We start from the raw sequence: 27,547 nt of genomic DNA on the forward strand, positions 1-27,547 counted from the left end.
CGCCCTGGGATGCTGTACTGTTACACTGTATATAACACCCTGCCCTGGGATGCTGTACTGTTACACTGTACATAACACCCTGCCCTGGGATGCTGTACTGTTACACTGTATATAACACCCTGCCCTGGGATGCTGTACTGTTACACTGTATATAACACCCCGCCCTGGGATGCTGTACTGTTACACTGTATATAACACCCTGCCCTGGGATGCTGTACTGTTACACTGTATATAACACCCCGCCCTGGGATGCTGTACTGTTACACTATATATAACACCCTGCCCTGGGATGCTGTACTGTTACACTGTATATAACACCCTGCCCTGTGATGCTGTACTGTTACACTGTATATAACACCCCGCCCTGGGATGCTGTACTGTTACACTCTATATAACACCCTGCCCTGGGATGCTGTACTGTTACACTGTATATAACACCCTGCCCTGGGATGCTGTACTGTTACACTGTATATAACACCCCGCCCTGGGATGCTGTACTGTTACACTGTATATATCACCCTGCTCGGAACGCTGTACTGTTACACTGTATATAACACCCTGCCCTGGGATGCTGTACTGTTACACTGTATATAACACCCTGCCCTGGGATGCTGTACTGTTACACTGTATATAACACCCTGCCCTGGAATGCTGTACTGTTACACTGTATATAACACCCTGCCCTGGGATGCTGTACTGTTACACTGTATATAACACCATGCCCTGGGATGCTGTACTGTTACACTGTATATAACACCCTGCCCTGGGATGCTGTACTGTTACACTGTATATAACACCCGCCCTGGAATGCTGTACAGTTACACTGTATATAACACCCTGTCCTGTGATGCTGTACTGTTACACTGTATATAACACCCCGCCCTGGGATGCTGTACTGTTACATTGTATATAACACCCTGCCCTGGGATGCTGTACTGTTACACTGTATATAACACCCGCCCTGGAATGCTGTACAGTTACACTGTATATAACACCCTGCCCTGGGATGCTGTACTGTTACACTGTATATAACACCCTGTCCTGTGATGCTGTACTGTTACACTGTATATACACCCTGCCCTGGAATGCTGTACAGTTACACTGTATATAACACCCTGTCCTGTGATGCTGTACTGTTACACTGTATATACACCCTGCCCTGGGATGCTGTACTGTTACACTGTATATAACACCCCGCCCTGGGATGCTGTACTGTTACACTGTATATAACACCCCACCCTGGGATGCTGTACTGTTACACTGTATATAACACCCTGCCCTGGGATCCTGTACTGTTACACTGTATATAACACCCTGCCCTGGGATGCTGTACTGTTACACTGTATATATCACCCCGCCCTGGGATGCTGTACTGTTACACTGTATATAACACCCCGCCCTGGGATGCTGTACTGTTACACTGTATATAACACCCCGCCCTGGGATGCTGTACTGTTACACTGTATATAACACCCCGCCCTGGGATGCTGTACTGTTACACTGTATATAACACCCCGCCCTGGGATGCTGTACTGTTACACTGTATATAACACCCTGCCCTGGGATGCTGTACTGTTACACTGTATATAACACCCTGCCCTGGGATGCTGTACTGTTACACTGTATATAACACCCTGCCCTGGGATGCTGTACTGTTACACTGTATATAACACCCTGCCCTGGGATGCTGTACTGTTACACTGTATATAACACCCCGCCCTGGGATGCTCTACTGTTACACTGTATATAACACCCTGCCTTGGGATGCTGTACTGTTACACTGTATATAACACCCCGCCCTGGGATGCTGTACTGTTACACTGTATATAACACACCACCCAGGGATGCTGTACTGTTACACTGTATATAACACCCGCCCTGGAATGCTGTACAGTTACACTGTATATAACACCCTGTCCTGTGATGCTGTACTGTTACACTGTATATAACACACCACCCAGGGATGCTGTACTGTTACACTGTATATAACACCCGCCCTGGAATGCTGTACTGTTACACTGTATATAACACCCTGCCCTGGGATGCTGTACTGTTACACTGTATATAACACCCCGCCCTGGGATGCTGTACTGTTACACTGTATATAACACCCTGCCCTGGGATCCTGTACTGTTACACTGTATATAACACCATGCCCTGGGATGCTGTACTGTTACACTGTATATAACACCCTGCCCTGGGATGCTGTACTGTTACACTGTATATAACACCCCGCCCTGGGATGCTGTACTGTTACACTGTATATAACACCCTGCCCTGGGATGCTGTACTGTTACACTGTATATACACCCTGCCCTGGGATGCTGTACTGTTACACTGTATATAGCACCCTGCCCTGGGATGCTGTACTGTTACACTATATATAACACCCCGCCCTGGGATGCTGTACTGTTACACTGTATATAACACCCCGCCCTGGGATGCTGTACTGTTACACTGTATATAACACCCTGCCCTGGGATGCTGTACTGTTACACTGTATATAACACCCCGCCCTGGGATGCTGTACTGTTACACTGTATATAACACCCTGCCCTGGGATACTGTACTGTTACACTGTATATAACACCCCGCCCTGGAATGCTGTACTGTTACACTGTATATAACACCCTGCCTTGGGATGCTGTACTGTTACACTGTATATAACACCCCGCCCTGGGATGCTGTACTATTACACTGTATATAACACACCACCCAGGGATGCTGTACTGTTACACTATATATAACACCCCGCCCTGGGATGCTGTACTGTTACACTGTATATAACACCCCGCCCTGGGATGCTGTACTGTTATACTGTATATAACACCCTGCCCTGGGATACTGTACTGTTACACTGTATATAACACCCCGCCCTGGAATGCTGTACTGTTACACTGTATATAACACCCTGCCTTGGGATGCTGTACTGTTACACTGTATATAACACCCCGCCCTGGGATGCTGTACTGTTACACTGTATATAACACCCCGCCCTGGGATGCTGTACTGTAACACTGTATATAACACCCTGCCCTGGGATGCTGTACTGTTACACTGTATATAACACCCCGCCCTGGGATGCTGTACTGTAACACTGTATATAACACCCCGCCCTGGGATGCTGTACTGTTACACTGTATATAACACCCCGCCCTGGGATGCTGTACTGTTACACTGTATATACACCCTGCCCTGGGATGCTGTACTGTTACACTGTATATAACACCCTGCCCTGGGATGCTGTACTGTTACACTGTATATAACACCCCGCCCTGGGATGCTGTACTGTTACACTGTATATAAGACCCCGCCCTGGGATGCTGTACTGTTACACTGTATATAACACCCTGCCCTGGGATGCTGTACTGTTACACTGTATATAACACCCCGCCCTGGGATGCTGTACTGTTACACTGTATATAACACCCTGCCCTGGGATGCTGTACTGTTACACTGTATATAACACCCTGCCCTGGGATGCTGTACTGTTACACTGTATATATCACCCTGCTCGGGACGCTGTACTGTTACACTGTATATAACACCCTGCCCTGGGATGCTGTACTGTTACACTGTATATAACACCCTGCCCTGGGATGCTGTATTGTTACACTGTATATAACACCCTGCCCTGGAATGCTGTACTGTTACACTGTATATAACACCCTGCCCTGGGATGCTGTACTGTTACACTGTATATAACACCCCACCCTGGGATGCTGTACTGTTACACTGTATATAACACCCTGCCCTGGGATGCTGTACTGTTATACTGTATATAACACCCCGCCCTGGGATGCTGTACTGTTACACTGTATAACACCCCGCCCTGGGATGCTGTACTGTTACACTGTATATAACACCCTGCCCTGGGATGCTGTACTGTTACACTGTATATAACACCCTGCCCTGGGATGCTGTACTGTTACACTGTATATAACACCCTGCCCTGGGATGCTGTACTGTTACACTGTATATAACACCCTGCCCTGGGATGCTGTACTGTTACACTGTATATAACACCGTGCCCTGGGATGCTGTACTGTAACACTGTATATAACACCCTGCCCTGGGATGCTGTACTGTTACACTGTATATAACACCCCGCCCTGGGATGCTGTACTGTTACACTGTATATAACACCCCGCCCTGGGATGCTGTACTGTTACACTGTATATAACACCCTGCCCTGGGATGCTGTACTGTTACACTGTATATAACACCCCGCCCTGGGATGCTGTACTGTTACACTGTATATAACACCCCGCCCTGGGATGCTGTACTGTTATACTGTATATAACACCCTGTCCTGGGATGCTGTACTGTTACACTGTATATAACACCCCGCCCTGGGATGCTGTACTGTTACACTGTATATAACACCCCGCCCTGGGATGCTGTACTGTAACACTGTATATAACACCCTGCCCTGGGATGCTGTACTGTTACACTGTATATAACACCCCACCCTGGGATGCTGTACTGTTACACTGTATATAACACCCCGCCCTGGGATGCTGTACTGTAACACTGTATATAACACCCTGCCCTGGGATGCTGTACTGTTACACTGCATATAACACCCTGCCCTGGGATGCTGTACTGTTACACTGTATATAACACCCTGCCTTGGGATGCTGTACTGTTACACTGTATATAACACCCCGCCCTGGGATGCTGTACTGTTACACTGTATATAACACCCTGCCCTGGGATGCTGTACTGTAACACTGTATATAACACCCTGCCCTGGGATGCTGTACTGTTACACTGTATATAACACCCCGCCCTGGGATGCTGTACTGTTACACTGTATATAACACCCCGCCCTGGGATGCTGTACTGTTACACTGTATATAACACCCTGCCCTGGGATGCTGTACTGTTACACTGTATATAACACCCTGCCCTGGGATGCTGTACTGGTACAATGTATATAACACCCCGCCCTGGGATGCTGTACTGTTACACTGTATATAACACCCCGCCCTGGGATGCTGTACTGTTACACTGTATATAACACCCTGCCCTGGGATGCTGTACTGTTACACTGTATATAACACCCTGCCCTGGGATGCTGTACTGTTACACTGTATATAACACCCCGCCCTGGGATGCTGTACTGTTACACTGTATATAACACCCCGCCCTGGGATGCTGTACTGTTACACTGTATATAACACCATGCCCTGGGATGCTGTACTGTTACACTGTATATAACACCCCGCCCTGTGATGCTGTACTGTTACACTGCATATAACACCCTGCCCTGGGATGCTGTACTGTTACACTGTGTATAACACCCTGCCCTGGGATGCTGTACTGTTACACTGTATATAACACCCCGCCCTGGGATGCTGTACTGTTACACTGTATATAACACCCTGCACTGGGATGCTGTACTGTTACACTGTATATAACACCCTGCCCTGGGATGCTGTACTGTTACACTGTATATAACACCCCGCCCTGGGATGCTGTACTGTTACACTGTATATAACACCCTGCCCTGGGATGCTGTACTGTTACACTGTATATAACACCCTGCCCTGGGATGCTGTACTGTTACACTGTATATAACACCCTGCCCTGGGATGCTGTACTGTTACACTGTATATAACACCCCGCCCTGGGATGCTGTACTGTTACACTGTATATAACACCCTGCACTGGGATGCTGTACTGTTACACTGTATATAACACCCTGCCCTGGGATGCTGTACTGTTACACTGTATATAACACCCCGCCCTGGGATGCTGTACTGTTACACTGTATATAACACCCTGCCCTGGGATGCTGTACTGTTACACTGTATATAACACCCTGCCCTGGGATGCTGTACTGTTACACTGTATATAACACCCTGTCCTGGGATGCTGTACTGTTACACTGTATATAACACCCCGCCCTGGGATGCTGTACTGTTACACTGTATATAACACCCTGCCCTGTGATGCTGTACTGTTACACTGTATATAACACCCTGCCCTGGGATGCTGTACTGTTACACTGTATATAACACCCTGCCCTGGGATGCTGTACTGTTACACTGTATATAACACCCTGTCCTGGGATGCTGTACTGTTACACTGTATATAACACCCCGCCCTGGGATGCTGTACTGTTACACTGTATATAACACCCTGCCCTGTGATGCTGTACTGTTACACTGTATATAACACCCTGCCCTGTGATGCTGTACTGTTACACTGCATATAACACCCTGCCCTGGGATGCTGTACTGTTACACTGTGTATAACACCCTGCCCTGGGATGCTGTACTGTTACACTGTATATAACACCCTGTCCTGTGATGCTGTACTGTTACACTGCATATAACACCCTGCCCTGGGATGCTGTACTGTTACACTGTATATAACACCCTGCCCTGTGATGCTGTACTGTTACACTGTATATAACACCCCGCCCTGGGATGCTGTACTGTTACACTGTATATAACACCCCACCCTGGGATGCTGTACTGTTACACTGTATATAACACCCTGTCCTGTGATGCTGTACTGTTACACTGTATATAACACCCCGCCCTGGGATGCTGTACTGTTACACTGTATATAACACCCTGCCCTGGGATGCTGTACTGTTACACTGTATATAACACCCTGCCCTGGGATGCTGTACTGTTACACTGTATATAACACCCTGTCCTGTGATGCTGTACTGTTACACTGTATATAACACCCCGCCCTGGGATGCTGTACTGTTACACTGTATATAACACCCTGCCCTGGAATGCTGTACTGTTACACTGTATATAACACCCTGCCCTGGAATGCTGTACTGTTACACTGTATATAACACCCTGCCCTGGGATGCTGTACTGTTACACTGTATATAACACCCCGCCCTGGGATGCTGTACTGTTACACTGTATATAACACCCTGCCCTGGGATGCTGTACTGTTACACTGTATATAACACCCTGCCCTGGAATGCTGTACTGTTACACTGTATATAACACCCTGCCCTGGAATGCTGTACTGTTACACTGTATATAACACCCCGCCCTGGGATGCTGTACTGTTACACTGTATATAACACCCTGCCCTGGGATGCTGTACTGTTACACTGTATATAACACCCTGCCCTGGGATGCTGTACTGTTACACTGTATATAACACGCTGCCCTGGGATCCTGTACTGTTACACTGTATATAACACCCCGCCCTGGGATGCTGTACTGTTACACTGTATATAACACCCTGCCCTGGGATGCTGTACTGTTACACTGTATATAACACCCTGCCCTGGGATGCTGTACTGTTACACTGTATATAACACCCTGCCCTGGGATGCTGTACTGTTACACTGTATATAACACCCTGCCCTGGGATGCTGTACTGTTACACTGTATATAACACCCTGTCCTGGGATGCTGTACTGTTACACTGTATATAACACCCCGCCCTGGGATGCTGTACTGTTACACTGTATATAACACCCCGCCCTGGGATGCTGTACTGTTACACTGTATATAACACCCTGCCCTGGGATGCTGTACTGTTACACTGCATATAACACCCCGCCCTGGGATGCTGTACTGTTACACTGTATATAACACCCCGCCCTGGGATGCTGTACTGTTACACTGTATATAACACCCTGCCCTGGGATGCTGTACTGTTACACTGTATATAACACCCTGCCTTGGGATGCTGTACTGTTACACTGCATATAACACCCCGCCCTGGGATGCTGTACTGTTACACTGTATATAACACCCCGCCCTGGGATGCTGTACTGTTACACTGTATATAACACCCTGCCCTGGGATGCTGTACTGTTACACTGTATATAACACCCCGCCCTGGGATGCTGTACTGTTACACTGTGTATAACACCCTGCCCTGGGATGCTGTACTGTTACACTGTATATAACACCCCGCCCTGGGATGCTGTACTGTTACACTGTATATAACACCCCGCCCTGGGATGCTGTACTGTTACACTGTATATAACACCCCGCCCTGGGATGCTGTACTGTTACACTGCATATAACACCCACCCTGGGATGCTGTACTGTTACACTGTATATAACACCCCGCCCTGGGATGCTGTACTGTTACACTCTATATAACACCCTGCCCTGGGATGCTGTACTGTTACACTGTATATAACACCCCGCCCTGGGACGCTGTACTGTTACACTGCATATAACACCCACCCTGGGATGCTGTACTGTTACACTCTATATAACACCCTGCCCTGGGATGCTGTACTGTTACACTGTATATAACACCCTGCCCTGGGATGCTGTACTGTTACACTGTATATAACACCCCGCCCTGGGATGCTGTACTGTTACACTGTATATAACACCCCGCCCTGGGATGCTGTACTGTTACACTGTATATAACACCCCGCCCTGGGATGCTGTACTGTTACACTGTATATAACACCCCGCCCTGGGATGCTGTACTGTTACACTGTATATAACACCATGCCCTGGGATCCTGTACTGTTACACTGTATATAACACCCTGCCTTGGGATGCTGTACTGTTACACTGTATATAAGACCCTGTCCTGGGATGCTGTACTGTTACACTGTATATAACACCCCGCCCTGGGATGCTGTACTGTTACACTGTATATAACACCCCGCCCTGGGATGCTGTACTGTTACACTGTATATAACACCCCGCCCTGGGATGCTGTACTGTTACACTGTATATAACACCCTGCCCTGGGATGCTGTACTGTTACACTGTATATAAGACCCTGTCCTGGGATGCTGTACTGTTACACTGTATATAACACCCTGCCCTGGAATGCTGTACTGTTACACTGTATATAACACCCTGCCCTGGGATGCTGTACTGTTACACTGTATATAACACCCCGCCCTGGAATGCTGTACTGTTACACTGTATATAACACCCTGCCCTGGAATGCTGTACTGTTACACTGTATATAACACCCTGCCCTGGGATGCTGTACTGTTACACTGTATATAACACCCCGCCCTGGGATGCTGTACTGTTACACTGTATATAACACCCCGCCCTGGGATGCTGTACTGTTACACTGTATATAACACCCCGCCCTGGAATGCTGTACTGTTACACTGTATATAACACCCTGCCCTGGAATGCTGTACTGTTACACTGTATATAACACCCTGCCCTGGGATGCTGTACTGTTACACTGTATATAACACCCCGCCCTGGGATGCTGTACTGTTACACTGTATATAACACCCTGCCCTGGGATGCTGTACTGTTACACTGTATATAACACCCCGCCCTGGGATGCTGTACTGTTATACTGTATATAACACCCCGCCCTGGGATGCTGTACTGTTACACTGTATATAACACCCTGCCCTGGGATGCTGTACTGTTACACTGCATATAACACCCTGCCCTGGGATGCTGTACTGTTACACTGTATATAACACCTCGCACTGGGATGCTGTACTGTTACACTGTATATAACACCCCGCCCTGGGATGCTGTACTGTTACACTGTATATAACACCCTGCCCTGGGATGCTGTACTGTTACACTGTATATAACACCCTGCCCTGGGATGCTGTACTGTTACACTGTATATAACACCTGCCCTGGAATGCTGTACTGTTACACTGTATATAACACCTCGCACTGGGATGCTGTACTGTTACACTGTATATAACACCCTGCCCTGGGATGCTGTACTGTTACACTGTATATAACACCCTGCCCTGGGATGCTGTACTGTTACACTGTATATAACACCCCGCCCTGGGATGCTGTACTGTTACACTGTATATAACACCCTGCCCTGGGATGCTGTACTGTTACACTGTATATAACACCCCGCCCTGGGATGCTGTACTGTTACACTCTATATAACACCCTGCCCTGGGATGCTGTACTGTTACACTGTATATAACACCCTGCCCTGGGATGCTGTACTGTTACACTGTATATAACACCCCGCCCTGGGATGCTGTACTGTTACACTGTATATAACACCCTGTCCTGTGATGCTGTACTGTTACACTGTATATAACACCCTGCCCTGGGATGCTGTACTGTTACACTGTATATAACACCCTGCCCTGGGATGCTGTACTGTTACACTGTATATAACACCCTGCCTTGGGATGCTGTACTGTTACACTGTATATAACACCCTGCCCTGGGATGCTGTACTGTTACACTGTATATAACACCCCGCCCTGGGATGCTGTACTGTTACACTGTATATAACACCCTGCCCTGGGATGCTGTACTGTTACACTGTATATATCACCCTGCTCGGGACGCTGTACTGTTACACTGTATATAACACCCTGTCCTGGGATGCTGTACTGTTACACTGTATATAACACGCTGCCCTGGGATGCTGTACTGTTACACTGTATATAACACCCTGCCCTGGGATGCTGTACTGTTACACTGTATATAACACCCTGCCCTGGGATGCTGTACTGTTACACTGTATATAACACCCTGCCCTGGAATGCTGTACTGTTACACTGTATATAACACCCTGCCCTGGGATGCTGTACTGTTACACTGTATATACACCCTGTCCTGGGATGCTGTACTGTTACACTGTATATAACACCCCACCCTGGGATGCTGTACTGTTACACTGTATATAACACCCCGCCCTGGGATGCTGTACTGTTACACTGTATATAACACCCTGCCTTGGGATGCTGTACTGTTACACTGTATATAACACCCTGCCCTGGGATGCTGTACTGTTACACTGTATATAACACCCCACCCTGGGATGCTGTACTGTTACACTGTATATAACACCCTGCCCTGGGATGCTGTACTGTTATACTGTATATAACACCCCACCCTGGGATGCTGTACTGTTACACTGTATATAACACCCCACCCTGGAATGCTGTACTGTTACACTGTATATAACACCCTGCCCTGGGATGCTGTACTGTTACACTGTATATAACACCCTGCCTTGGGATGCTGTACTGTTACACTGTATATAACACCCCGCCCTGGGATGCTGTACTGTTACACTGTATATAACACACCACCCAGGGATGCTGTACTGTTACACTGTATATAACACCCGCCCTGGAATGCTGTACAGTTACACTGTATATAACACCCTGTCCTGTGATGCAGTACTGTTACACTGTATGTAACACGCTGCCCTGGGATGCTGTACTGTTACACTGTATATAACACACCACCCAGGGATGCTGTACTGTTACACTGTATATAACACCCTGCCCTGGGATGCTGTACTGTTACACTGTATATAACACCCCGCCCTGGAATGCTGTACTGTTACACTGTATATAACACCCCGCCCTGGGATGCTGTACTGTTACACTGTATATAACACCCCGCCCTGGGATGCTGTACTGTTACACTGTATATAACACCCCACCCTGGGATGCTGTACTGTTACACTGTATATAACACCCTGCCCTGGAATGCTGTACTGTTACACTGTATATAACACCCTGCCCTGGGATGCTGTACTGTTACACTGTATATAACACCCTGCCCTGGGATCCTGTACTGTTACACTGTATATAACACCCTGCCCTGGGATGCTGTACTGTTACACTGTATATAACACCCTGCCCTGGGATGCTGTACTGTTACACTGTATATAACACCCTGCCTTGGGATGCTGTACTGTTACACTGTATATAACACCCTGCCCTGGGATGCTGTACTGTTACACTGTATATAACACCCTGCCTTGGGATGCTGTACTGTTACACTGTATATAACACCCCGCCCTGTGATGCTGTACTGTTACACTGTATATAACACCCTGCCCTGGGATGCTGTACTGTTACACTGTATATAACACCCTGCCCTGGGATCCTGTACTGTTACACTGTATATAACACCCCGCCCTGGGATGCTGTACTGTTACACTGTATATAACACCCCACCCTGGGATGCTGTACTGTTACACTGTATATAACACCCTGCCCTGGAATGCTGTACTGTTACACTGTATATAACACCCTGCCCTGGGATGCTGTACTGTTACACTGTATATAACACCCTGCCCTGGGATCCTGTACTGTTACACTGTATATAACACCCCGCCCTGGGATGCTGTACTGTTACACTGTATATAACACCCCACCCTGGGATGCTGTACTGTTACACTGTATATAACACCCTGCCCTGGGATGCTGTACTGTTACACTGTATATAACACCCTGCCCTGGGATGCTGTACTGTTACACTGTATATAACACCCCGCCCTGGGATGCTGTACTGTTACACTGTATATAACACCCAGCCTTGGGATGCTGTACTGTTACACTGTATATAACACCCCGCCCTGGGATGCTGTACTGTTACACTGTATATAACACCCTGCCCTGGGATACTGTACTGTTACACTGTATATAACACCCCGCCCTGGGATGCTGTACTGTTACACTGTATATAACACCCTGCCCTGGGATGCTGTACTGTTACACTGTATATAACACCCTGCCTTGGGATGCTGTACTGTTACACTGTATATAACACCCCGCCCTGTGATGCTGTACTGTTACACTGTATATAACACCCTGCCCTGGGATACTGTACTGTTACACTGTATATAACACCCCGCCCTGGAATGCTGTACTGTTACACTGTATATAACACCGTGCCCTGGGATGCTGTACTGTTACACTGTATATAACACCCCGCCCTGGGATGCTGTACTGTTACACTGTATATAACACCCTGCCCTGGGATGCTGTACTGTTACACTGTATATAACACCCCGCCCTGGGATGCTGTACTGTTACACTGTATATAACACCCTGCCCTGGGATGCTGTACTGTTACACTGTATATAACACCCTGCCCTGGGATGCTGTACTGTTACACTGTATATAACACCCCGCCCTGGGATGCTGTACTGTTACACTGTATATAACACCCCGCCCTGGGATGCTGTACTGTTACACTGTATATAACACCCCGCCCTGGGATGCTGTACTGTTACACTGTAAATAACACCCCGCCCTGGGATGCTGTACTGTTACACTGTATATAACACCCTGCCCTGGGATGCTGTACTGTTACACTGTATATAACACCCCGCCCTGGGATGCTGTACTGTTACACTGTATATAACACCCCGCCCTGGGATGCTGTACTGTTACACTGTAAATAACACCCCGCCCTGGGATGCTGTACTGTTACACTGTATATAACACCCCGCCCTGGGATGCTGTACTGTTACACTGTATATAACACCCCGCCCTGGGATGCTGTACTGTTACACTGTATATAACACCCCGCCCTGGGATGCTGTACTGTTACACTGTAAATAACACCCCGCCCTGGGATGCTGTACTGTTACACTGTATATAACACCCTGCCCTGGGATGCTGTACTGTTACACTGTATATAACACCCCGCCCTGGGATGCTGTACTGTTACACTGTAAATAACACCCTGCCCTGGGATGCTGTACTGTTACACTGTATATAACACCCCGCCCTGTGATGCTGTACTGTTACACTGTATATAACACCCTGCCCTGGGATGCTGTACTGTTACACTGTATATAACACCCTGCCCTGGGATGCTGTACTGTTACACTGTATATAACACCCCGCCCTGTGATGCTGTACTGTTACACTGTATATAACACCCTGCCCTGGGATCCTGTACTGTTACACTGTATATAACACCCCGCCCTGGGATGCTGTACTGTTACACTGTATATAACACCCTGCCCTGGGATGCTGTACTGTTACACTGTATATAACACCCTGCCCTGGGATGCTGCACTGTTACACTGTATATAACACCCCGCCCTGGGATGCTGTACTGTTACACTGTATATAAAACCCTGCCCTGGGATGCTGTACTGTTACACTGTATGTAACACCCCGCCCTGGGATGCTGCACTGTTACACTGTATATAACACCCCGCCCTGGGATGCTGTACTGTTACACTGTATGTAACACCCCGCCCTGGGATGCTGCACTGTTACACTGTATATAAAACCCTGCCCTGGGATGCTGTACTGTTACACTGTATGTAACACCCCGCCCTGGGATGCTGTACTGTTACACTGTATATAACACCCCGCCCTGGCATGCTGTACTGTTACACTGTATATAACACCCTGCCCAGGGATCCTGTACTGTTACACTGTATATAACACCCTGCCCTGGGATGCTGTACTGTTACACTGTATATAACACCCCACCCTGGGATCCTGTACTGTTACACTGTATATAACACCCTGTCCTGGGATGCTGTACTGTTACACTGTATATAACACCCTGCCTTGGGATGCTGTACTGTTACACTGTATGTAACACCCCGCCCTGGGATGCTGCACTGTTACACTGTATATAACACCCCGCCCTGGGATGCTGTACTGTTACACTGTATATAAAACCCTGCCCTGGGATCCTGTACTGTTACACTGTATATAACACCCTGTCCTGGGATGCTGTACTGTTACACTGTATATAACACCCCGCCTTGGGATCCTGTACTGTTACACTGTATATAACACCCTGCCCTGGGATGCTGCACTGTTACACTGTATATAACACCCCGCCCTGGGATGCTGTACTGTTACACTGTATATAACACCCTGCCCTGGGATGCTGCACTGTTACACTGTATATAACACCCCGCCCTGGGATGCTGTACTGTTACACTGTATATAAAACCCTGCCCTGGGATGCTGCACTGTTACACTGTATATAACACCCTGCCCAGGGATCCTGTACTGTTACACTGTATATAACACCCTGCCCTGGGATGCTGTACTGTTACACTGTATGTAACACCCCGCCCTGGGATGCTGCACTGTTACACTGTATATAACACCCCGCCCTGGGATGCTGTACTGTTACACTGTATATAAAACCCTGTCCTGGGATGCTGTACTGTTACACTGTATATAACACCCTGCCCTGGGATGCTGCACTGTTACACTGTATATAACACCCCGCCCTGGGATGCTGTACTGTTACACTGTATATAAAACCCTGCCCTGGGATGCTGCACTGTTACACTGTATATAACACCCTGCCCAGGGATCCTGTACTGTTACACTGTATATAACACCCTGCCCTGGGATGCTGTACTGTTACACTGTATATAACACCCTGCCCTGGGATGCTGTACTGTTACACTGTATATAACACCCTGCCCTGGGATGCTGTACTGTTACACTGTATATAACACCCTGCCCTGGAATGCTGTACTGTTACACTGTATATAACACCCTGCCCTGGGATGCTGTACTGTTACACTGTATATAACACCCCGCCCTGGGATGCTGTACTGTTATACTGTATATAACACCCTGTCCTGGGATGCTGTACTGTTACACTGTATATAACACCCTGCCCTGGGATGCTGTACTGTTACACTGTATGTAACACCCCGCCCTGGGATGCTGCACTGTTACACTGTATATAACACCCCGCCCTGGGATGCTGTACTGTTACACTGTATATAACACCCCACCCTGGGATCCTGTACTGTTACACTGTATATAACACCCTGTCCTGGGATGCTGTACTGTTACACTGTATATAACACCCTGCCTTGGGATGCTGTACTGTTACACTGTATATAACACCCTGCCCTGGGATGCTGTACTGTTATACTGTATATAACACCCTGCCCTGGGATGCTGTACTGTTACACTGTATGTAACACCCCGCCCTGGGATGCTGTACTGTTACACTGTATGTAACACCCCGCCCTGGGATGCTGTACTGTTATACTGTATATAACACCCCGCCCTGGGATGCTGTACTGTTACACTGTATATAACACCCTGCCCTGGGATGCTGTACTGTTATACTGTATATAACACCCTGCCCTGGGATGCTGCACTGTTACACTGTATATAACACCCCGCCCTGGGATGCTGTACTGTTACACTGTATATAAAACCCTGCCCTGGGATGCTGTACTGTTACACTGTATATAACACCCTGCCCTGGGATGCTGCACTGTTACACTGTATATAACACCCCGCCCTGGGATGCTGTACTGTTACACTGTATATAAAACCCTGCCCTGGGATGCTGCACTGTTACACTGTATATAACACCCTGCCCAGGGATCCTGTACTGTTACACTGTATATAACACCCTGCCCTGGGATGCTGTACTGTTACACTGTATGTAACACCCCGCCCTGGGATGCTGCACTGTTACACTGTATATAACACCCCGCCCTGGGATGCTGTACTGTTACACTGTATATAAAACCCTGTCCTGGGATGCTGTACTGTTACACTGTATATAACACCCTGCCCTGGGATGCTGCACTGTTACACTGTATATAACACCCCGCCCTGGGATGCTGTACTGTTACACTGTATATAAAACCCTGCCCTGGGATGCTGCACTGTTACACTGTATATAACACCCTGCCCAGGGATCCTGTACTGTTACACTGTATATAACACCCTGCCCTGGGATGCTGTACTGTTACACTGTATATAACACCCCACCCTGGGATCCTGTACTGTTACACTGTATATAACACCCTGTCCTGGGATGCTGTACTGTTACACTGTATATAACACCCTGCCCTGGGATGCTGTACTGTTACACTGTATGTAACACCCCGCCCTGGGATGCTGCACTGTTACACTGTATATAACACCCCGCCCTGGGATGCTGTACTGTTACACTGTATATAACACCCCACCCTGGGATCCTGTACTGTTACACTGTATATAACACCCTGTCCTGGGATGCTGTACTGTTACACTGTATATAACACCCTGCCTTGGGATGCTGTACTGTTACACTGTATATAACACCCTGCCCTGGGATGCTGTACTGTTATACTGTATATAACACCCTGCCCTGGGATGCTGTACTGTTACACTGTATGTAACACCCCGCCCTGGGATGCTGTACTGTTACACTGTATGTAACACCCCGCCCTGGGATGCTGCACTGTTACACTGTATATAACACCCCGCCCTGGGATGCTGCACTGTTACACTGTATATAACACCCTGCCCAGGGATCCTGTACTGTTACACTGTATATAACACCCTGCCCTGGGATGCTGCACTGTTACACTGTATATAACACCCTGCCCTGGGATCCTGTACTGTTACACTGTATATAACACCCTGTCCTGGGATGCTGTACTGTTACACTGTATATAACACCCTGCCTTGGGATGCTGTACTGTTACACTGTATATAACACCCTGCCCTGGGATGCTGTACTGTTACACTGTATATAACACCCTGCCCTGGGATGCTGTACTGTTACACTGTATATAACACCCCACCCTGGGATGCTGTACTGTTACACTGTATATAACACCCTGCCCTGGAATGCTGTACTGTTACACTGTATATAACACCCCGCCCTGGGATGCTGTACTGTTACACTGTATATAACACCCTGCCCTGGAATGCTGTACTGTTACACTGTATATAACACCCTGCCCTGGGATGCTGTACTGTTACACTGTATATAACACCCTGCCCTGGGATGCTGTACTGTTACACTGTAAATAACACCCCGCCCTGGGATGCTGCACTGTTACACTGTATATAACACCCTGCCCTGGGATCCTGTACTGTTACACTGTATATAACACCCTGCCCTGGGATGCTGTACTGTTACACTGTATATAACACCCTGCCCTGGGATGCTGTACTGTTACACTGTATATAACACCCTGCCTTGGGATGCTGTACTGTTACACTGTATATAACACCCTGCCCTGGGATGCTGTACTGTTACACTGTATATAACACCCTGCCCTGGGATGCTGTACTGTTACACTGTATATAACACCCCACCCTGGGATGCTGTACTGTTACACTGTATATAACACCCTGCCCTGGAATGCTGTACTGTTACACTGTATATAACACCCCGCCCTGGGATGCTGTACTGTTACACTGTATATAACACCCTGCCCTGGGATGCTGTACTGTTACACTGTATATAACACCCTGCCCTGGAATGCTGTACTGTTACACTGTATATAACACCCTGCCCTGGGATGCTGTACTGTTACACTGTATATAACACCCTGCCCTGGGATGCTGTACTGTTACACTGTATATAACACCCTGCCCTGGGATGCTGTACTGTTACATTGTATATAACACCCCGCCCTGGGATGCTGTACTGTTACACTGTATATAACACCCCGCCCTGGGATGCTGTACTGTTACACTGTATATAACACCCCGCCCTGGGATGCTGTACTGTTACACTGTATATAACACCCTGCCCTGGAATGCTGTACTGTTACACTGTATATAACACCCTGCCCTGGGATGCTGTACTGTTACACTGTATATAACACCCCGCCCTGGGATGCTGTACTGTTACACTGTATATAACACACCACCCAGGGATGCTGTACTGTTACACTGTATATAACACCCGCCCTGGAATGCTGTACAGTTACACTGTATATAACACCCTGTCCTGTGATGCTGTACTGTTACACTGTATATAACACCCCGCCCTGGGATGCTGTACTGTTACACTGTATATAACACCCTGCCCTGGGATCCTGTACTGTTACACTGTATATAACACCCCGCCCTGGGATGCTGTACTGTTACACTGTATATAACACCCTGCCCTGGAATGCTGTACTGTTACACTGTATATAACACCCTGCCCTGGGATGCTGTACTGTTACACTGTATATAACACCCTGCCCTGGGATGCTGTACTGTTACACTGTATATAACACCCTGCCTTGGGATGCTGTACTGTTACACTGTATATAACACCCTGCCTTGGGATGCTGTACTGTTACACTGTATATAACACCCCGCCCTGGGATGCTGTACTGTTACACTGTATATAACACCCTGCCTTGGGATGCTGTACTGTTACACTGTATATAACACCCTGCCCTGGAATGCTGTACTGTTACACTGTATATAACACCCCGCCCTGGGATGCTGTACTGTTACACTGTATATAACACCCCGCCCTGGGATGCTGTACTGTTACACTGTATATAACACCCCACCCTGGGATGCTGTACTGTTACACTGTATATAACACCCTGCACTGGGATGCTGTACTGTTACACTGTATATAACACCCCGCCCTGGGATGCTGTACTGTTACACTGTATATAACACCCTGCCCTGGGATGCTGTACTGTTACACTGTATATAACACCCCGCCCTGGGATGCTGTACTGTTACACTGTATATAACACCCCGCCCTGGGATGCTGTACTGTTACACTGTATATAACACCCTGCCCAGGGATGCTGTACTGTTACACTGTATATAACACCCCGCCCTGGGATGCTGTACTGTTACACTGTATATAACACCCTGTTCTGTGATGCTGTACTGTTACACTGTATATAACACCATGCCCTGGGATGCTGTACTGTTACACTGTATATAACACCCTGCCCTGTGATGCTGTACTGTTACACTGTATATAACACCCTGCCCTGGGATGCTGTACTGTTACACTGTATATAACACCCTGCCCTGTGATGCTGTACTGTTACACTGTATATAACACCCTGCCCTGGGATGCTGTACTGTTACACTGTATATAACACCCTGCCCAGGGATGCTGTACTGTTACACTGTATATAACACCCCGCCCTGGGATGCTGTACTGTTACACTGTATATAACACCCCGCCCTGGGATGCTGTACTGTTACACTGTATATAACACCCTGCCCTGGGATGCTGTACTGTTACACTGTATATAACACCCCGCCCTGGGATGCTGTACTGTTACACTGTATATAACACCCTGCCCTGTGATGCTGTACTGTTACACTGTATATAACACCCTGCCCTGGGATGCTGTACTGTTACACTGTATATAACACCGTGCCCTGGGATGCTGTACTGTTACACTGTATATAACACCCTGCCTTGGGATGCTGTACTGTTACACTGTATATAACACCCTGCCTTGGGATGCTGTACTGTTACACTGTATATAACACCCCGCCCTGGGATGCTGTACTGTTACACTGTATATAACACCCCGCCCTGGGATGCTGTACTGTTACACTGTATATAACACCCTGCCTTGGGATGCTGTACTGTTACACTGTATATAACACCCCGCCCTGGAATGCTGTACTGTTACACTGTATATAACACCCTGCCCTGGGATGCTGTACTGTTACACTGTATATAACACCCTGCCTTGGGATGCTGTACTGTTACACTGTATATAACACCCTGCCCTGGGATGCTGTACTGTTACACTGTATATAACACCCCGCCCTGGGATGCTGTACTGTTACACTGTATATAACACCCCGCCCTGGGATGCTGTACTGTTACACTGTATATAACACCCCGCCCTGGGATGCTGTACTGTTACACTGTATATACACCCTGCCCTGGGATGCTGTACTGTTACACTGTATATAACACCCTGCCCTGGGATGCTGTACTGTTACACTGTATATAACACCCCGCCCTGGGATGCTGTACTGTTACACTGTATATAACACCCCGCCCTGGAATGCTGTACTGTTACACTGTATATAACACGCTGCCCTGGGATGCTGTACTGTTACACTGTATATAACACCCTGCCCTGGGATGCTGTACTGTTACACTGTACATAACACCCTGCCCTGGGATGCTGTACTGTTACACTGTATATAACACCCTGCCCTGGAATGCTGTACTGTTACACTGTACATAACACCCTGCCCTGGGATGCTGTACTGTTACACTGTATATACACCCCGCCCTGGAATGCTGTACTGTTACACTGTATATACACCCCGCCCTGGGATGCTGTACTGTTACACTGTATATAACACCCTGCCCTGGAATGCTGTACTGTTACACTGTACATAACACCCTGCCCTGGGATGCTGTACTGTTACACTGTATATAACACCCTGCCCTGGGATGCTGTACTGTTACACTGTATATAACACCCTGCCCTGGAATGCTGTACTGTTACACTGTACATAACACCCTGCCCTGGGATGCTGTACTGTTACACTGTATATAACACCCCGCCCTGGGATGCTGTACTGTTACACTGTACATAACACCCTGCCCTGGGATGCTGTACTGTTACACTGTATATAACACCCTGCCCTGGAATGCTGTACTGTTACACTGTACATAACACCCTGCCCTGTGATGCTGTACTGTTACACTGTATATAACACCCCGCCTTGGGATGCTGTACTGTTACACTGTATATAACACCCCGCCCTGGGATGCTGTACTGTTACACTGTATATAACACCCCGCCCTGGAATGCTGTACTGTTACACTGTATATAACACGCTGCCCTGGGATGCTGTACTGTTACACTGTATATAACACCCTGCCCTGGGATGCTGTACTGTTACACTGTACATAACACCCTGCCCTGGGATGCTGTACTGTTACACTGTATATAACACCCCGCCCTGGGATGCTGTACTGTTACACTGTATATAACACGCTGCCCTGGGATGCTGTACTGTTACACTGTGTATAACACCCTGCCCTGGGATGCTGTACTGTTACACTGTATATAACACCCCGCCCTGGGATGCTGTACTGTAACACTGTATATAACACCATGCCCTGGGATGCTGTACTGTAACACTGTATATAACACCCCGCCCTGGGATGCTGTACTGTAACACTGTATATAACACCCCGCCCTGGGATGCTGTACTGTTACACTGTATATAACACCCCGCCCTGGGATGCTGTACTGTAACACTGTATATAACACCCCGCCCTGGGATGCTGTACTGTTACACTGTATATAACACCCTGCCCTGGGATGCTGTACTGTTACACTGTATATAACACCCCGCCCTGGAATGCTGTACTGTTACACTGTATATAACACCCTGCCCTGTGATGCTGTACTGTTACACTGTGTATAACACCCTGCCCTGGGATGCTGTACTGTTACACTGTATATAACACCCCGCCCTGGGATGCTGTACTGTTACACTGTGTATAACACCGTGCCCTGGGATGCTGTACTGTTACACTGTATATAACACCCTGCCCTGGGATGCTGTACTGTTACACTGTATATAACACCCTGCCCTGGAATGCTGTACTGTTACACTGTATATAACACCCCGCCCTGGGATGCTGTACTGTTACACTGTATATAACACCCCGCCCTGGGATGCTGTACTGTTACACTGTATATAACACCCCGCCCTGGGATGCTGTACTGTTACACTGTGTATAACACCGTGCCCTGGGATGCTGTACTGTTACACTGTATATAACACCCTGCCCTGGGATGCTGTACTGTTACACTGTATATAACACCCTGCCCTGGAATGCTGTACTGTTACACTGTATATAACACCCCGCCCTGGGATGCTGTACTGTTACACTGTATATAACACCCTGCCCTGGGATGCTGTACTGTTACACTGTATATAACACCCTGCCCTGGGATGCTGTACTGTTACACTGTATATAACACCCCGCCCTGGGATGCTGTACTGTTACACTGTATATAACACCCTGCCCTGGAATGCTGTACTGTTACACTGTATATAACACCCCGCCCTGGGATGCTGTACTGTTACACTGTATATAACACCCCGCCCTGGGATGCTGTACTGTTACACTGTATATAACACCCCGCCCTGGGATGCTGTACTGTTACACTGTATATAACACCCCGCCCTGGGATGCTGTACTGTTACACTGTATATAACACCCCGCCCTGGGATGCTGTACTGTTACACTGTATATAACACCCCGCCCTGGGATGCTGTACTGTTACACTGTATATAACACCCTGCCCTGGGATGCTGTACTGTTACACTGTATATAACACCCTGCCCTGGGATGCTGTACTGTAACACTGTATATAACACCCCGCCCTGGGATGCTGTACTGTTACACTGTATATAACACCCTGCCCTGGGATGCTGTACTGTTACACTGTATATAACACCCCGCCCTGGGATGCTGTACTGTTACACTGTATATAACACCCTGCCCTGTGATGCTGTACTGTTACACTGTATATAACACCCTGCCCTGGGATGCTGTACTGTTACACTGTATATAACACCTCGCCCTGGGATGCTGTACTGTTACACTGTATATAACACCCCGCCCTGGGATGCTGTACTGTTACACTGTATATAACACCCCGCCCTGGGATGCTGTACTGTTACACTGTATATAACACCCTGCCCTGGGATGCTGTACTGTTACACTGTATATAACACCCCGCCCTGGGATGCTGTACTGTTACACTGCATATAACACCCCGCCCTGGGATGCTGTACTGTTACACTGTATATAACACCCCGCCCTGGGATGCTGTACTGTTACACTGTATATAACACCCTGCCCTGGGATGCTGTACTGTTACACTGTATATAACACCCTGCCCTGGGATGCTGTACTGTTACACTGTATATAACACCCTGCCCTGGGATGCTGTACTGTTACACTGTATATAACACCCCGCCCTGGGATGCTGTACTGTTACACTGTATATAACACCCTGCCCTGGGATGCTGTACTGTTACACTGTATATAACACCCCGCCCTGGGATGCTGTACTGTTACACTGTATATAACACCCCGCCCTGGGATGCTGTACTGTAACACTGTATATAACACCCTGCCCTGGGATGCTGTACTGTTACACTGTATATAACACCCCGCCCTGGGATGCTGTACTGTTACACTGTATATAACACCCTGCCCTGGGATGCTGTACTGTTACACTGTATATAACACCCTGCCCTGGGATGCTGTACTGTTACACTGTATATAACACCCCGCCCTGGGATGCTGTACTGTTACACTGTATATAACACCCTGCCCTGGAATGCTGTACTGTTACACTGTATATAACACCCTGCCCTGGGATGCTGTACTGTTACACTGTATATAACACCCTGCCCTGGGATGCTGTACTGTTACACTGTATATAACACCCCGCCCTGGGATGCTGTACTGTTACACTGTATATAACACCCTGCCCTGGGATGCTGTACTGTTACACTGTATATAACACCCCGCCCTGGGATGCTGTACTGTTACACTGTATATAACACCCCGCCCTGGGATGCTGTACTGTTACACTGTATATAACACCCCGCCCTGGGATGCTGTACTGTTACACTGTATATAACACCCCGCCCTGGGATGCTGTACTGTTACACTGTATATAACACCCTGCCCTGGGATGCTGTACTGTTACACTGTATATAACACCCTGCCCTGGGATGCTGTACTGTTACACTGTATATAACACCCTGTCCTGTGATGCTGTACTGTTACACTGTATATAACACCCTGCCCTGGGATGCTGTACTGTTACACTGTATATAACACCCTGCCCTGGGATGCTGTACTGTTACACTGTATATAACACCCTGCCCTGGGATGCTGTACTGTTACACTGTATATAACACCCCGCCCTGGGATGCTGTACTGTTACACTGTATATAACACCCTGCCCTGGGATGCTGTACTGTTACACTGTATATAACACCCTGCCCTGGGATGCTGTACTGTTACACTGTATATAACACCATGCCCTGGGATCCTGTACTGTTACACTGTATATAACACCCCGCCCTGGGATGCTGTACTGTTACACTGTATATAACACCCCGCCCTGGGATGCTGTACTGTTACACTGTATATAACACCCTGCCCTGGGATGCTGTACTGTTACACTGTATATAACACCCCGCCCTGGGATCCTGTACTGTTACACTGTATATAACACCCTGCCCTGGGATCCTGTACTGTTACACTGTATATAACACCCTGCCCTGGGATGCTGTACTGTTACACTGTATATAACACCCTGCCCTGGGATGCTGTACTGTTACACTGTATATAACACCCTGCCCTGGGATGCTGTACTGTTACACTGTATATAACACCCTGCCCTGGGATGCTGTACTGTTACACTGTATATAACACCCCGCCCTGGGATCCTGTACTGTTACACTGTATATAACACCCTGCCCTGGGATCCTGTACTGTTACACTGTATATAACACCCTGCCCTGGGATGCTGTACTGTTACACTGTATATAACACCCTGCCCTGGGATGCTGTACTGTTACACTGTATATAACACCCTGCCCTGGGATGCTGTACTGTAACACTGTATATAACACCATGCCCTGGGATGCTGTACTGTAACACTGTATATAACACCATGCCCTGGGATGCTGTACTGTAACAGTGCCCCATGTACATACTGTTACACCTCGCCCCATACCGTGAGCAGGAGAAAAGTAGACCAAGTTGTCTGGTGCTTTCTTCATCCAGGAGTAAGTGGGTGCCGGGTCCCCGGTGGGAGACCTGCAGCTCAGCGTGACGTTGGCTCCAATATACGAGTTTCCGTGGATCTGACATATGGGTCTGGACGGGGGCACTGGGAGCGCAGAGAGAAACAGATACAGATCAGCATAAGTATATATTACAGCTTCGTTATAATTAGCATTAATGTATGTACTATCGTTGGACGGTTCCCTTTGTATCTGCGGCTCATCTCTCTGCCGTATATTACAGACACACCGGGCGGGTAGGTTACTATCTGGCTTTGCTGATCATTTTCAAAGGGCAATTAACGCTAAACCTACCTGCAGCTTTGGAGAAGCGATAACCTTATTACAGTACTAATGATGCTGGAAAACGAGTGTCTATCAGCATCGTCTCATAGCGGGTAACAGTCATACTTCCAGCTGATACAACGCATTCCGGACAATGACCTGTTTTCCTGATGAAAAGTCAAACCAAAGATTGGAGAGGAGTAACCAGAAAGAGCAGTACCACCATATGTCCACTAGGTGGCAGATGAAGACCGGATATCTTATGTACAGCCAGTGACATTACTATGTTATATACATACACACGTAACACCTGATTCAGAGGTGGGCGCAATGGCGACGTTGGACGCAAAGAGCCGATGTTTCCAGTCTGCGCATAGGTCCGAGTCGCGCTACGCATGTACGTTCCTATAGCTACTGCTCAGAGATACCAGACAGCAAGTGCACGCAGATCCACGCAATTCGGGAGTGCCCGTTTCTGAGTTGTAACAGGGGTGTGGCTAGCCAGGTGAGGGTGTGGCGCAGTCAGTAATTGTCGGCGACTCCATAGGGGTGGTGCAATGTTTCATGGTGCAGCTTAATACGCACTTTGATGGAGTAGCGCGGCAGCTGGTGGGCATTTCACGATGAAGAACATTGACCATGGCATTAGCATTGGGCTGCAGTCGCAGCAGAATCATGTGTGTATGTATATATATATATATATATATATTTCTCTAACGTCATAGTGGATGCTGGGGACTCCGTAAGGACCATGGGGAATAGACGGGCTCCGCAGGAGACAGGGCACTTTAAGAAAGAATTTGGATACTGGTGTGCTCTGGCTCCTCCCTCTATGTCCCTCCTCCAGACCTCAGTTTGAATCTGTGCCCGGACGAGCTGGGTGCTACTTAGTGAGCTCTCCTGAGCTTGCTAAAAAGAAAGTATTTTGTTAGGTTTTTTTATTTTCAGAGAGATCTGCTGGCAACAGACTCCCTGCATCGTGGGACTGAGGGGAGAGAAGCAGCCCTACTCTCTGAAGATAGGTCCTGCTTCTTAGGCTACTGGACACCATTAGCTCCAGAGGGATCGTACACAGGATCTCACCCTCGTCATCCGATCCCAGAGCCGCGCCGCCGTCCCCCTCGCAGAGCCGGAAGACAGAAGCCGGTGACAGAAGCAAGAAGACTTCGAAATCGGCGGCAGAAGACTCCAGTCTTCATATGAGGTAGCGCACAGCACTGCAGCTGTGCGCCATTGCTCCCACACACTACACCCACACACTCCGGTCACTGTAGGGTGCAGGGCGCAGGGGGGGGCGCTCTGGGCAGCAATTAGAGACCTCTTGGCAAAAGTGGGCATATATACAGTTGGGCACTGTATATATGCATGGGCCCCCGCCATATTTTTTACACAGAAACGCAGGATAGAAGCCCGCCGCTGAGGGGGCGGGGCTTCTTCCTCAGCACTCACCAGCGCCATTTTCTCTCCACAGCTCCGCTGAGAGGAAGCTCCCCAGGCTCTCCCCTGCAGAATCACGGTAGAAGAGGGTAAAAAGAGAGGGGGGGGACACACATAAATTTGGCGCAAAAACAGTATATACAGCAGCTACTGGGTTAACACTAAATTACTGTGTGATTCCTGGGTTTATAGCGCTGGGGTGTGTGCTGGCATACTCTCTCTCTGTCTCTCCAAAGGGCCTTGTGGGGGAACTGTCTTCAAATAGAGCATCCCCTGTGTGTGTGGTGTGTCGGTACGCTTGTGTCGGCATGTTTGACGAGGAAGGCTATGTGGAAACAGAGCGGGAACAAATGAATGTGGGGTCGCCGCCGACGGCGCCGACACCCGATTGGATGGATATGTGGAAGGTTTTAAATGATAATGTCACTTCCTTGCATAAAAGGTTGGATAAAACTGAAGCTTTGGGACAGGCGGGGTCTCAGCCCATGCCTGATCCTATGTCACAGAGGCCGTCAGGGTCTCAGAAGCGCCCACTATCCCAAATTGTTGACACAGATATCGACACGGATTCTGACT

The 27,547-nt window shown here is 48.2% G+C and overlaps 1 protein-coding gene across 1 annotated transcript in view; it reads right to left on the reverse strand.

Annotated features, from left to right (window-relative positions):
• ESAM (endothelial cell adhesion molecule) overlaps window positions 1-27,547 on the reverse strand; it is a 144,736-nt gene that overhangs the window by 21,310 nt on the left and 95,879 nt on the right. The window contains exon 4 of the mRNA XM_063943738.1: window positions 25,201-25,356. Coding sequence (XP_063799808.1) covers window positions 25,201-25,356 — 156 coding nt within the window. The remainder of the gene's footprint in view (window positions 1-25,200; window positions 25,357-27,547) is intronic.

This window comes from Pseudophryne corroboree, chromosome 10, assembly GCF_028390025.1.
Source record: "Pseudophryne corroboree isolate aPseCor3 chromosome 10, aPseCor3.hap2, whole genome shotgun sequence".
Classification (NCBI taxonomy): Eukaryota; Metazoa; Chordata; class Amphibia; order Anura; family Myobatrachidae; genus Pseudophryne; species Pseudophryne corroboree.